This window comes from Silurus aristotelis (genome assembly GCF_946808225.1).
Source record: "Silurus aristotelis genome assembly, chromosome: 20".
Lineage (NCBI taxonomy): Eukaryota > Metazoa > Chordata > Actinopteri > Siluriformes > Siluridae > Silurus > Silurus aristotelis.
The window spans coordinates 14,378,931-14,393,440 of record NC_139593.1 but is presented as its reverse complement, the minus strand read 5'-3'; the positions used below and the strand labels follow the sequence as shown (position 1 = coordinate 14,393,440).

Here is a 14,510-nt window from a genome sequence, read left to right as displayed (position 1 = left end):
GTTGATGTCTGAGCATCCATAATGTTACAACCACTGCTTATGCTTTACTGTTCATTCTTACACTTATTGTTCATTCTGAAGAGTGTTTGGCTCTTTGACCACCTGGGCATTCCCATGCTGGTAAAGTCCTGTAACTACCATTTCCCAATCCATCCCCCCCTACCCTCAGTTTGTCAGAAATGTCAAGTTGCTGCAAAGGGTCAATTCTCTGGTTCATATGAATCAATCCCACCGTCCATGTTTCCCATCTCAAACCCTTGGTGACTTTTTTCCTGCAAAAACATCCCCTCACCCTTGCCTCATCATTAGACAAGCCAGTCTTTTCTATCTGCTACATTCTGGATTTTCATGTAGTCAGTGGTCAAAACCAGTACTTGATGGACTGGGAGGGTTATGACCCAAAATGCTTGTAGGTTGTGGCCCAGGACATTCCTAACCACAACTTGTTTAAGAATTTCCACTGATCACTTCATAGACACTATAGAAAATACATTATTTTTCTTTTTCTTTTGGCTGCTCCTATTAGGAGTCACCACAGTGGATCATCCGTCTCCACAATCCTGTCCTCTACATCTGCCTCTTCCAAATCAAATTATACAAAGACATTCATTAGTGTTTTTTCCTTTTGACTTATATTGTCAAACTATATTGTTTTTTTCCTATATTGTTGTGTCCCCGATTTGCTAATCCATTCCTACCCTATTTTTTATTCTTCATTGCTCAACCCTTATATTTATCATGTGTACTTTGATATTTAGGAGGACACAGTCTGCCATATCACATACACAGTATAAATGCAAGTGCAAAAAGACAAACTAACACCCACTAGTTATTAGTTGTGAAAAGAACTGTTCGCTATTTTTTTATTTGAAAAGTTCCTCTGATTTATAGCATTAGTTAACTTTGTATTCTTGTTCTAAATTTTTGTGATGGCATGTTATGATGATGAAACGCTTGTGAGCCTCACAGGCAAGTGTTTCAAGTGAATTCACTACACTGCTGATGGTTTATTGGTCTATAAAGAACATTTTATGTAGTAACGAGTGAGCGAACGCACATTTTGAAATACAGCTTTGGTTTCCTGTTTCCAACCGTTCCTGTTTCTTGGTTCACTGCTGCTTTAGTTTTGCTTTTAACTCGTTCATTCCACTGATTGCTGGTCACACCTGTCTCTGGTTATTGTCGCAGTGTGCCTCATTAAGGCCCTTTTTTGTGTTTTGACTGTTTTTACATGTATTTCCATCTCATGTTTCTCTGGTGTTCATGGTTGGTTTGATATTGATTTTGTCCACTGTCTGTTATGCAGGTGATCTTATTCTTGCACAAGATGCATCGGACTACATTAGACAAAGATAAAATAAAAATAAGCTTTCTTATTTATTACTTTTAAACCTTGCTGAAAAAAAAATATCAAAAAGAGAAATAAAAAAGTACATAAAATACCAAAGCAAGCTTCACAGCAAATGTCAGACGTACAATAAGCGTTTTTTCTGTGTGAAGTACAAATAAGTCATTACAATCCTAATATTGAAGTAACATATACCTCATATTTGAGCCATAGATTACAAAATCATAATGTATTTATTTGCCAATTAAAAAAAAAAAAACGCAAATTAAGATTTCTCCAATAATTACAAAACTATAAGTAAAAAAACTCACAAATCAAATGAACTTGATGTCTCTGCTGTAGAAAGGCATTGACTTCAATTTTAGTTGAATCTGCGTTATGGCTAAAAACCAGTTTTTTATCATGCGACGAATATAAATATGGTGTAAAATAGACATCCAGAATATTTGGTAACCTTTGGAGCCTTTTCCCTCAAATAGTGACTGCTGTTTTTTTCCCAAATGTTTTAGAAATGATATAAGTAGAAGCCTTGAATTTACTATTAGCAAGAAATTTGTACAACACAATAAAATTTTCATCGTTTCAAAAAGTATCAAATAGTATTTAGATTGTAAAAGCTAATAGAGAGGTGTGTGTTGGTACTCTGATCAATTCACAGGCCAGATTGGCGACTTAAGTCTGTAGTTTAAGTTATAGTCAATTTCTATGTGCTGAACATTAAAAAATTTGCGGGTTTTCATTTGGAAACTTACTAATTATCTTAAAATTTGCCGGAATCCGCAATGGGACCGAATGTTCAGGAACATTAGGAATAACATTTTAAACTGTTTTTCTGTCACTAACAAGTGAAGTAATTGTATTAAAGCGACAATTTCTAGATGAGGTACCATAGGAGTTACGTCCAAAATTAGCGGATTTTCGAAACCCCTTAAAACGTAACCCCCGCAGGTTCCGGGGGGACCACTGTACTCATATTCAGAGACTGGTCATGAAGCTAAAATACATTTCCTTGTTACCTCATGCTGATCATTTAAAATGTCATGTGTGTAGTTTAAGAAGCTGCCTGATTCTTGCATTTCATTTCACACAAGGCAAATAGACTTATATTGATGGGACATGATTCTACATTTGATCTGCAAATCCAAAAACTGGGAAAATATATTCAAGGTTTAATGACGTTTAGCATCAAAAGGAGAGCTTTTGATGCGGTTATCCTAAGCCATTAACTTTTTTATTTCATTGATAATCTGTGATATTTCTCAAAGTATTTTTGCTGGTGATTTAATGAAGCATGTCCATAACAATGTTCTGTTCGGCTGTATCTCCTTAGCATCCATCATGTTTTTAAAGGTGTTTCTAAGATTAAAATGGTGGCATATAAAAACAGACAGTGTGCAAAACGGGTCAATACAAATAAATAATGCTCAATTCACTCTACCAAGAGACAACGACACTGCACTTGCTCACAATATACAATAATAGATAATATGCTTTAATATTGACTGATAAGAGTCTGTACGAAGAGAGACAAATAATGAAAGATAAAAAAAAAAATAAAAGATTAGTGGATTTTAAAGAGGCTCACGTTTTCATCCTGGCTGTAATACGTGTAGATGCAGGGGGTAGCAAATAGATATGAAAACCAAAAAACGTCATCAGACTAGTTTCAGTGACTTTTGTTGGAACTACAAATGAAAAATTATATTGAATTTGGTGTATCATTTGGGATTTTCAGTCATTTTAATTGCGATTAACATTGTAAAATGTAATCAATTTGAGGTCCTAATGCGATAATGTAATTACAATGCCGTTTTGTAACTGTTTCATTAAACAATAAGTAAATGTGCAAGAGATGCCAAAACACATCAAAACCGAGTTGAGCTTTCGCTTATTCTGAGGCACAGATACAACTGGAATCCACCAATATAAATTTATTACTAGGTTTTAAAAATACTGCTGAATTTTCGAAACCGTATTTCAGCTCTTAGGAAGGAAAAAAACAAAGGCACGATCAAGTCCGAATGTTTTAAAACAAGCTTGCGAACAAATCCATCTAGGATGAACGAGTACCTCAGTTAAGTGCTGTGGAAATAAAAGTCGGATACGAAATGTTACAATTCGATAGAAAATGTCCTCAGAAGCGTCCTTTTTAGATCGTAACAGTTGTTGCAGCTACTTAGTGGATGATGTAGTTTGGGACAGTGTACACAGAAGTCATAACATTGCATCTACTGAGACTTCAGTCACGTATCAGCAGCTTGTATGCTAGTTTGTTAATTAATGATAAGTGTATAAGTCAACACACAATATAAAGCTTGGCCAAGAGGGAAAATATGATTTTAAAATATATAAAAAAATAAATGTATGCTTTATTTTATTACACTATCATTCCAAACAGATGTTTGTAAACTTGCTGCTTATATCCGTTTAAACGGTCGTACTTCCCTTTTTTTTTTTTTTTTTTTTTTTTTTTTTTTTTTTTTTTTTTTTTTTTGGAAAACGCAATTCAAAAAATCTTGGTATGGAAAGGGCTCTCGCATTTGAGATGGGATGGTATAGTAAGCGCTATACATATCTGAGCCAGAGAAGAACGAGGCCCATAAGTTTACGGCCGGTGGTTATTCAATCGAAAGCTTACATTTCCCTAATTAACATAAAATGGCATTTCTGACTGTCCAAGTATCCGTACTGTGCTGGAGGTAAGAACAAATAAATTTGTATACATTTGATTTAGCAGCTTTTTTTTTTTTTTTTGGCAAATATTCTTATGGTGTATTTACAAAAAAAAAAAAAAAAGGAGTTGAGCTTAAAAAGAAAAGAAAGTTGAGTTTTACCCCATGTCATATGATTCAGTGCAAAAACTGAACAATTGTTCAATCTTCTTTTTTTCTTTTTTTTCTTTTTTTTTTTTTTAAGAAAGAACTGTAAGCAGACATACACAGCAGTTACACGATCATTTGAATATAGTGAAATTTTCCGTTTGTCCATATAAAAGTGTCAATGAATGAATGAGCTTTAGGTTCATTTGAGGCATTTATGGTACCTGCTTTAGAGTCTATAATATGAATTCCCGAATGGAGCTAAAAACAGGAAGTGAAGGAACGGGGCTTTGAATCACTGCGACATTTTCCAACAGCAAACATCAGGGAGACGGTACATTTTTTATGAAATGGAACAAGTCCCACATCACTGTCAGTTAGTGAGCTGTATATATTTGCTGCCTGGAATCTCCCCTTCCAATTGTTTTAGTTTCTACAGTGCAACTCGGCACCACCTACTGCCACAATAGAGTAAAATGAGGAGCTCGGCCTCAAACCAGTCTGTACATAACACACACATGGCAGTGGCTTCTCTTTTTTTAAAACACACTGAATTGCTTAACCTTGGAATCACACTAATGTCTCAGGTAGAGTGTCAGCATTGTCTGAAGACAGCAGCTGCCAGATGTGCCACCTGTCCCTCTGCCAGTCCTGCCATTCTGAGCTCGAGGGCCTCAGAGTGCCTGCTGGTGAGGATGAGCTCTGGCTGCCAGACTTCCCAAGCTGATGGATGTGCTGCTGAGACGGCGGTACGGCAGAATTAGATGAAATTACTGAAGGTGTTGACCTTGAATGTCTATAAGGTGGTGGAGGAGGGCGTGTTTCATTCCTATTGGTTGGTTTGGGGTAAAGGGTGGGGCTAGATATGCTGTGGCTGCTGCCAAATTTAAGGTCCTCTGAACTGCTAGATTTCACTTGCCCATTGGGTTTAAGGTTCAGGTTAAGGCATGGATGAGTCACTGTGCTGGTTTGTGGGGAATCCACTCTGCTTACTGCAGGTGGAGTCCGATCATCAATTTCATCCCTGGAGCTGCGAGAGCTCCCGTCCGATATGTTGCCACAGGAGCCTGAAAAAACAAAACAACGGCCATCTATTTTTTCCAACATTTTAAAATAAAAAGCTTCAACACAATCCTGAGCACCTGCTTCAGGATCCACAAGTATTGGCGTATTATTCTAATAAACCCTGTTTTCTCCATCAATCATCGTCTGTAACCTCTTTATCATTGGCAGGGTTGTAGAGGATCAAGAGTCTGTTATGGCATTTCAATTATTTATCTTATTTATATTGAGTTTTATTCAGTAATTGATGTGAATTGGTTGGTAACCACAGTAAACTGAATGAAAAATGTGGACACCTGACAAAAATCATTTATTTGTATTTTCTTTATATCCTATTCCACATTTAGTCCAGATTTTCAGTATAATAACCTTTACTCTTCTGGAAAGATGTTGATTAGATTTAAAATGTGGTTGTGGAGATGCTCATTCAGCTACAAGGGTTTTAGGAAAGTCGAGTTCTGGTGTAGCGTGAGGAGGCCTGGGGTGCAGTCGGTGTTTCAATTCACCCTGAAGGGTTGAGTTTAGATCTCTATAGCAGGATACTTAAGATCTTCCACTTCAACCCATGTGCACCTTGTCATCATGGAACTGGCTTTGTGCACAGGGGCACTGTCATGCTGGAACAGGTTTGGGTCTTCTAGTTCAAGTGAAGGGAATATTTAGTTACCTCCTGCACAATTGTGTGCCTCCAATTTTGTGGTTACAGTTTGGGGAAGAACACATATGACTGGAAAAGTCAGGTGTCCCAATACTTTTGTCGATGTAGTATTGAAAGTGGTAGCACTGTAAGACTTTCTAGAAGATTATTAATAACATTAATTTACATAGAAGATCCTCTGCCCTGTCTGTGTCTGCAGTTCTTGATGTCTTCACCAGTTTTTTCTTCAGATTTGAAATTATTTTTCCATCATTCAGTGTTTTCCATGGTTTGCTTTGGAAAGGTCTTTGCTCCGCTACGTCTAAGCTCGGGGCGGCGTTTGGCTTTTTCGCAGTTCGTCAAAACCGGATTTTTTTTAAGCACCTAATTTCTTCAGCTATGTTTCTTCTCGATTTATTTTGATTTCCGGTCTCCTTTTCTAGCTTTGACGTTTCTTCAATGCATGTTTTGAGACACAACAGCAACAGGCTCCACGTGGAACATCTGGGAATAATTTCTTTTTTAGTCCTGAACATTAAATAATTATGCATTGGCTCACAAGAAACAACTGAGCAGCCAACTGTCCAATTAGATTCGTTTTTCTAGAATGGGACGACTATAGGGCTTGTAAGGGCCTGCGCATTTCCCTGTTTCACCAGAAACGAATGATTAGCTTAATTTATCAACAGTATTTATACTTTCTATAATGTTTCCAGTGAAACGGGTTGAGTTTCACTGGTTCTGTTCATGTGTGTGAGGGTTTGCTTTGAGTTCTGTGGAATGGATTGTATTCCCAATTCATGCTCGGTGTTCACCTGATCTACTGCAAACCTGACCAGGATAAAGTGCTTACTGAAGGCTGAATAAAAGAGCTTATATCAGGTTTTGAATTTTGCCAATGATTTAAACTATTGAACTATTTACCTGTATAGGATTTTTCTTGCAATTCTGGCTTCAGCGTTGTGTGCCATGTATCCCAGATGTTTGCATGCTCCTCTGAAATAAAGAATAAAGTGTTATATAATAAACTTGCCATGTACCTGTTTTTGGAAGTTGCTAAGTATATTTCATTAGTAGTTTTTTTATACTGCTAACAAAGGAAATCAAAAAGAAATGCCCTGGACTGTATTTTCGGAGGCTCACCAAAGCTGTTTTTATCTCACCCTTTGATGCGGGCCAGATATTTGAAACAGTGTCCCTGCTGCGTCCTGTCACTTTTCCCACCAGACTGTACTGTTCAGGGACACAGTAAAGACGCTCTGTGCTGAGGGCTCGTCCAGAATGGACGTCGCTCTCTTTCAGCACGTCTCCCCCTCTCCTCTCAGACAGCACCGGCGAGTTGTTGTCATAGGGAGACACTTCACCGCTAGACGCCTTGTTGGAGTCGCTGGATGATCTGCACTCGCTCAAGGAGAGTGATGCCTCGGAGTTTAACAAATCAGGACTTCTGAAGAATGCAAACATGCGCCCAGTGAGGTGTCACAATAATGTATGTATTTATAATGTTTAATCATCTTGAATGCAAATTGTGAATTACAGAATGACAGTAAAACATTCAAAACACTGAATGACACTTTTTCTCTGCAATTATTATTTTTTTATACATTTCTGTTCAGATTTGATATACAATGAGCTTATATTTTATTTTTAATTTTAGATACATTTTTATCATTATACTATATATATATATAATACATTGAAATGTACACATATTTTTATTGATTTATTCTTATGCATAATTGTATTAAATGTCTATTACATATTTTTTTCACTTACAAGTGCTATCAAGAGTATGCAAGGTGGTCAGAAGCAGTTGGTTATGGAATTAAATATAAGATATAATGTATACTTTTTTCATATATTTTTTCTTAGTACTTAATACCCTTATCCAATATTACTACATACAAATTAATCCTTTTCTTCTCTGTTTTTGGCATTCTGTGTTCACTTGGATGGGTGTTTTTCAGCAGCAAACCTGAGCTTTTCAAACACAAGTGATTCAATCTGAAAAAGCTTTTAATGTAGTGTGAACTAAAAAAAACTGAAATAGTCAAAAACTACTAAAAGTAAGCAAGTAAGTAGTAAGTCTTTCTAGCCAAGTAATGTGGTCATGTACCCCATTCAACTCAAAGCAAGCTAAATAGTGGACAATGTTCTTGACTGTTTGATGTGTACTTCTACTTTTGAACGTTTTTACAATCTGTAATTCGACTTTTACTAAAGTATGTTTAGTTTGAAGTATTGTACTACATTTAAAATCATTCAATACTGAGTAAAAATCATGCCCAGGAAACTACTGCACTGGTTGGTTGATGGGTAGAGAACAAACGTGCTAAACTCAAAGGAAACCTAGACAGAGACGGACAAGACACACGTCAGTGATGCAGACAGCTGAAGGTGAAATGCTGTCGAATTGAATTCAGAATCTGCGATTTTTCTCATTATCATAAACTACATTATAACAGGAGATTTTTCTTTATTTTTTTGCTTCGAAAGTGCATTAGACTCATCATGGTTAGTGTAATTTTTCATTTATTTTATTTGTAAAAGTGTTCCTTCAATTAAAAACAACTAGTTTTAGAGTCATAACCCCTTAAACTACACTAAAATCCCCCACCTCACCACCACTGTTAAAAAATAAAAAAGTTACAGTAAATTTTACTTGAGTTTTAAATGAGCTTTTTCATTTCACTTTGCCTGTACTTAAGTAAAACTTTATTGAGGTAACAGTAGTTTTATTTGATTACTCTTTTAAACCTAATTTAACCCATAAGTCATTACTGATGAACTTAGGTTTCTTTTTTGCAGCAATGCTCCTTTTTGCTCACTAGAGGGCGATACATATCCATAAATCTCCATTTAAAACAAACTGGGCCTAGTTTATGTGAGAAGGAGGAGAACTTCGATTAAGTCCGCATGTTTGTTTCAAGACAACTTACTGTGAGGCCTTGCGTCGTAAGAGGTAGTCCACCACGTCCGGATCGGTCTCCAGCAAGCTTATCAGCACCTCGTTCTGCAAGTCTGCAGACACCTGCACATAAATGTAAACCTTTAAAATCTTAGCTTATGGCAGAATAGAGATTTAACCTCAAAAAGCCTTTTCACATCAGCTGAAACCATCCCTCCATTTACAGGAGGCCCCTGCTGTCAAATAAGTCTCTTCATTCGTTCGGAAATCAGGCCCGAAATCCATGCCAAACACATAACACTTCTACACAGCTCTTCTAAGGTCTCATAAAAGGTATAACCAGAGTAGTCTTGCTGGCCACAATATCTCAAGTCGCATTAAAAAGATAGAAGGAATGAATGAAATAAAGTAACCGTGGGTAATAAACACTTCTGCAGAGCGGAGAAACTCGAGAGTGTGTGAGCTCTGTGGTGTGTCTCAGTGTGTACAAACTATGCACATGATCATCCAGTGTATCATATGTATCTGTCAAATGTCTTTTTTTCTGCTGCACTCTGAGTTGTCAGCTAAAGTACTAAAGATAAATCAATATTTATGCTGGGAAGTTTATCCATATTAAGTTTGATATAACTTTTAACAAATAATGCTGATTCAATGCATGCAGTTCACGCCTCGAAGGTCGGCGGGTTTGTGGAATGCTCTTGGGGGAAGAAGGTATTTTCTTGAATATAGAGTCCAGACTACCCAGTTCTTTAAAAAAAATCTGATTGAGAACAAATCACATTCGATTAACAAAACTGGGATACGGTGTAACACGAAACAGACATGAAAGACGAAGAAAAACAGTCTAAACTACTTGAAAACGCTACCGAAAAACTTTACTGGCCACAAGCTTTAGAATCACGTATGCTTGCATGTGCATATGTGCTCTGGATTCTGAAATATTTAAACACTGCAATTCACAGAGCTTTTCAAAGCAAAGATGTTATTGGCAAGGAAATTTTGCATTATGCCTTTTGGGCAAATGTCAGACAAATGGTTTCTTCCTATTAAACCATTTATAGTTGAACTACAACAGTTGAGAAGAAAGTGAAGCTGATTGTCATGAGCTGCTGTTGTGATCTGAAATTCCACCAATTATCCATTTATAATTTTTTTTCCAAACATGTATATATGCATATGCACATATTTAATTTTGCCCCCTTCCCGTGGGCTCACCACCTGCAGGAGGGACCGTAAGAGACAGTGCTGTGAGGATTGGGCAGCAGTCGAAGGCGGGGGTCTGCTTAGACTGCTGCCCCCGCGACCCGAATTACGGATAAGCGGGAGAAAATGAATGAATGAATGAATAATTTTGCCCCAAATCTTATTCTCTTGTGTAACTAATATTTCTCAATACATAAATGCCAGGGTGAAATGTGGTAGTTAAAATGTTGCCATACAGTGTTGTTATACTTCATGCTGCTTCTTGACAGAAATTGATATTGTGCAAAGAATAGGCCTTCAAGTTCAAAGACTAAATGGAGAATAACTGAGACATGCCTTCATTGAGGATAAACTCTACCCTGTGTGTAACTGTCTGTGCCGCGTTTAAGCCCATAAATAATTTCAAAGCATTACCTCCTAATTCCATACGTTTACTCAACCCTGAATACGGCTTTCTGCTCGGCATTGTGCAAAAGTTCGCGAGGATCCTGAACCAACATTCTATTTCAGCAACAAAATATAACAATGTAACATTCATAAATACTGTTGATTAACCTTTAGTTCAATCAAATAAACTGCTACAGTTTGTGCATGGTTAATGAGGGAACAAATGGAAATTGAATTTCTCTATTTTATATACCAAATATAATGCCTATTTATACTGTAAAAAGCTGATCCAAGTATGGTAAAGCAAAGCAAAAGTGTGTGTGTGTGTGTGTGTGTGTGTGTGTGTGTGTGTGTGTGTGTGTGTGTGTGTGTGTGTGTGTGTGTGTTAAAAAAAGTCACCTGCTGCCTGAACCCACCCCCCTTACATTTTAATTCATTAAAACTATTGAACCATGTGACTGATGAGCTTCATGTTCAGCTTTGCCCTGTACGATTGATTTTTTTTTTTTCAATAGCTCAAAGTCCAATCTTAGTTTGAGCCCTGGGTTTTGCCTGTGAATCATTTGTTTTTAATAAGGACAAAACAAAATGAAGACCAAATATCTGCCTATGGGAGCGCAGCAAGCTAAAAAAAAAAACAACGACATTGAAAAGATCAGCTGAGCATAACAGCAGCAGTTGATGACAGATTCATTGTGAGAGCTGTATAGAAAAACCCTACAAAAAAAACAGTGACATCACCAAGAATGTTCACAGGGCAGGGGTAAATGCATCCCAATCTACCTTTCAAAGACGTCTTGGAAAGCAGAAATAAAGAGGCCATACCAGAAGAGGCCATTTATTTCAGTAAAAAGTCCAGATTGGGAATTTGCAATAGGATAAAGAGATGTGCCATACAGTACTAAAACCAAGAATAAGATCTAACTACCAAAGTGATGGAAAGTCCAAATTTTGAAGAAAGAAAGGATCTGTTCATGATCCAAAACTAGTTTATTGGCTTGGTGGAGGTGGTATCATGGCTTGCTTCTAGAGCAGGCTCGTTCATTTTGACGATTAATATAGTAAATTAAATATACAGATAGAATCGGGCAATTTACAGAGAAGTGCATTTAATCTAAGTACACTAAGGACACTGAGAAAACTGCCAACAAAAAGGACTTGTGGAAGTTTTTAACCCGAATATACAGCATTTTACTGGAGACTGGAAAAAAAATCCCCCAATACAAACAAGAACTAAAAGAAGCTGCAGTACAAGTCTGTAAAACCACCCAAAAGAAGAATGCAGCAGTATGGTGATATCAGAAGGTCACCTTTCCCAAGTGAGCAACCCTGAGGCAACAGTTCTAAAGAAAAACTCCCGACACGAGATACTGCAATTATGAGTAATTACTCCTCAAACCCAAAACATTACAGAAACTTTCCCTGTCATATTATTATATTACATACATTTTGCCTATTTCGTTGCTCACCATGAAAAGCTCCTCATAGTTGGTGATCATCCTCTGTACCACAGCGATGACCACAGTGGACTCCTCAGCCCGGGCTGAGCTCTGCACGCTGAACTCTTTATCCGAGCTTTTCTGCTTGTGCAGCAAGTTCGGCCCAAAGATGGTGGCCAAGTTGATTGATGTCATCTTGTTTCCTGTAACCTGTAGACAAACAGAACACTTGTATGCATCTAAACAAAACAAAAAATATATATATATTTTTTTAAATGTTTACATACATTCAACACATCTCATTTAATGCATACTGGGAAGTAAATTTAGTAACGTTCTAATTTGAATGCATTTTCATTGTCGGACGATAGACAACGAGAGGAGAACGCCATGTTTCGCTCGAAGGATCACCGTACTGTGATTTGGTGATTACGTTATTAGCGGCTCCTCTAAAGCTTTACAAGGATTAAGACTTTGACATTGTCACTAAAACTCCATGTACACGGCAGGGCCGAGATTCAATTTTTCTCACAGCTGGAAAAGGATTAAGTGTGTGTGGGTGTGCGCTTGTGCATTATGCACAGCAGAGAAAATCTTACAATTGTAGAAAATGCAATAACGCTACCCATCCCTTCTAAAGGAAAGGAATGCCTCCTTTATTTACTCCAACTAACTCGCACACTGCCCTGCTTCCTTTCCCCCCAATCTCTCGCCGAGTCTCAGCGGGAACGTGAGTGTGATGAAAATGTTGATCAGTGTTCCCCTCCCGAGCGTGAAATGAGTCCGGTTTCCTGTGCAGATAGGCATGTGGGAAAGTACACTGAGAGCGCAGGCAGGAGTGAGTATTTAGGAACAGGCCAAGCACGCCTTTGAGAGTCCACATCACGAGGCCTGATTTTCTATACAGATTAATAATGAACTAAGAGCTGAAGCATGGGCTTTTTTCTGGAGTGCGGGGTATGAACTAGAATTAAAGTGAACACCGAGAAAAATAAGCCTGGATAACACGTCTCATGACTTGTACAGTTACATTATGTGATCTGTAAACTGAGTACGTGTTAAAAAATGTCAAAAATGTTGGTGGAGCATAAAATATTTGATCAAACCATGTGTATATGTGAAGGAAAAAAGATCCTATCACTCTTCTAGCATTACCGCCTGATGCAAACATGAAATGTATATTTGGAATGTGGTGCTAAATAACCACCAGATACTGTCGCTGGTCTAGAAAAACAAAAACAAAACACAAAAAACAGAATGCATTTTTGCTGTTTATCAAAAGTCTGTGGACACATGACGATCAAACCTGTCTGTGCTTGTTAACCTAACTTCTGGAAAGCCTTCGAAATGGTATTTAGCGCCATGGCGTTAGGGATTTACTCTTTCAAAAAATTCACGATGTCATCCCGAAGGTCTTTAATAGGGTTGATTGCGTGACTCTATGCAGGCTACTCAAGTTCTTCAACCTTCAACTTTTTGGCAAACCAGTCCTTAATCGACTTTTGATTTGTGCTGGGGCATTGTAATGCTGGAACGGGTTTGAACTAACAGTGGTTCCAAATTTGTAGAAGGCCAACATATGCCCCCCCTTTTCTAACATTAACTTTACGAACTTTAGCTGTGGTATTGTATGAGGAAGTCAGATGTGTCAGAGAAGTATGTGAGAGTGGTACAGGACATTAATGAGGACAGTGAGACAGCAATAAAGTGTGCAGTAGGAAAGACAGGTTGGATGGCATCAAGGATCGGCTCTGAGCCCTTTTCTTGTTTGCAGTGGTGATGGACCACGTGGACCATGATGTTTGCGGATGATATTGTTATTTGTGGTGAGAGTTTGGAACAGGTTGAGAAGAGCCTGGAGAGGTGGAGATATGCGCTGGAGAGAAGGGGAATGAAAGTCAGTAGGAGTAAGACAGAGTACATGTGTGTGAATGAGAGGGAGAGCAGTGGAGTGGTGCGGTTGCAGGGAGAAAATGTGGAGAAGGTGGAGGAGTTCAAGTACCTGGGATCAACAGTGCAGAGTAATGGAGAGTGTGTTAGAGAAGTGAAGAAAAGAGTGCAGGCAGGGTGGAGTGGGTGGAGAAGAGTGGCAGGAGTGATATGTGATAGAAGAGTATCTGCAAGAGTGAAAGGAAAAGTTTAAAGGACTGTGGTGAGACCTGCGATGTTGTATGGTTTAGAAACAGTGGCATTGAGTAGATGAATGATCCGCTGTGGCGACCCCTAATGGGAGAACCCGAAAGAAGAAGACGACAACTTTATGAACTTTGGCGGATACGGGTCGAAAAAATAAAAAAAAACTGAAATATATTATATATTTCACAGTGGACATTTTCTTAAAACAGTTTGGATATATGTGTGTGCATATATATTTAGAGTTGACAGAATGATTTACATGGAGAAAGTTATGAGTATTCAGAGATTACAGCTGCTTATGTCAGACAAAGAAAACCAACCCATGGTTAAAGATGTCCAAGAATTCATCTGCTAATCTTACAGCTCACTTAAAGTAAGTTTTGTTCGTAATTGAATCCCTGATAGCCAGTGGTGCCAATAAAATTAGACCTTGATAGCCAGTGGTGCAGCTCCTTGCACATTGACACACCTCTACTTAATACAAACTCCACCCCATGTGCATACCACCTACACAAGCTCTGAATTATGAATCAAGTCGGCAGTTACGTTGTAAAATGAAATGAGTGGA

At 37.9% G+C, this 14,510-nt stretch overlaps 1 protein-coding gene across 3 annotated transcripts in view; it reads right to left on the bottom strand.

Annotated features, from left to right (window-relative positions):
• Window positions 1-1,353: 1,353 nt before the first annotated feature.
• The window catches only part of LOC310715689 (rho GTPase-activating protein 6), a 144,825-nt gene continuing 131,668 nt past the window's right edge, over window positions 1,354-14,510 (bottom strand). For 2 of the 3 annotated variants that reach the window (XM_083522301.1, XM_083522302.1), the window contains exons 9-13: window positions 11,837-12,016; window positions 8,806-8,897; window positions 7,030-7,313; window positions 6,791-6,862; window positions 1,354-5,234 (exon numbers count right to left, since the gene is read on the bottom strand). In XM_083522301.1, coding sequence (XP_083378427.1) covers window positions 4,738-5,234; window positions 6,791-6,862; window positions 7,030-7,313; window positions 8,806-8,897; window positions 11,837-12,016 — 1,125 coding nt within the window. In that variant the 3' untranslated portion in view covers window positions 1,354-4,737. Of the gene's footprint in view, window positions 5,235-6,790; window positions 6,863-7,009; window positions 7,314-8,805; window positions 8,898-11,836; window positions 12,017-14,510 lie in introns of all 3 variants that reach the window. The other variant, XM_083522303.1, reaches the window with a different exon arrangement.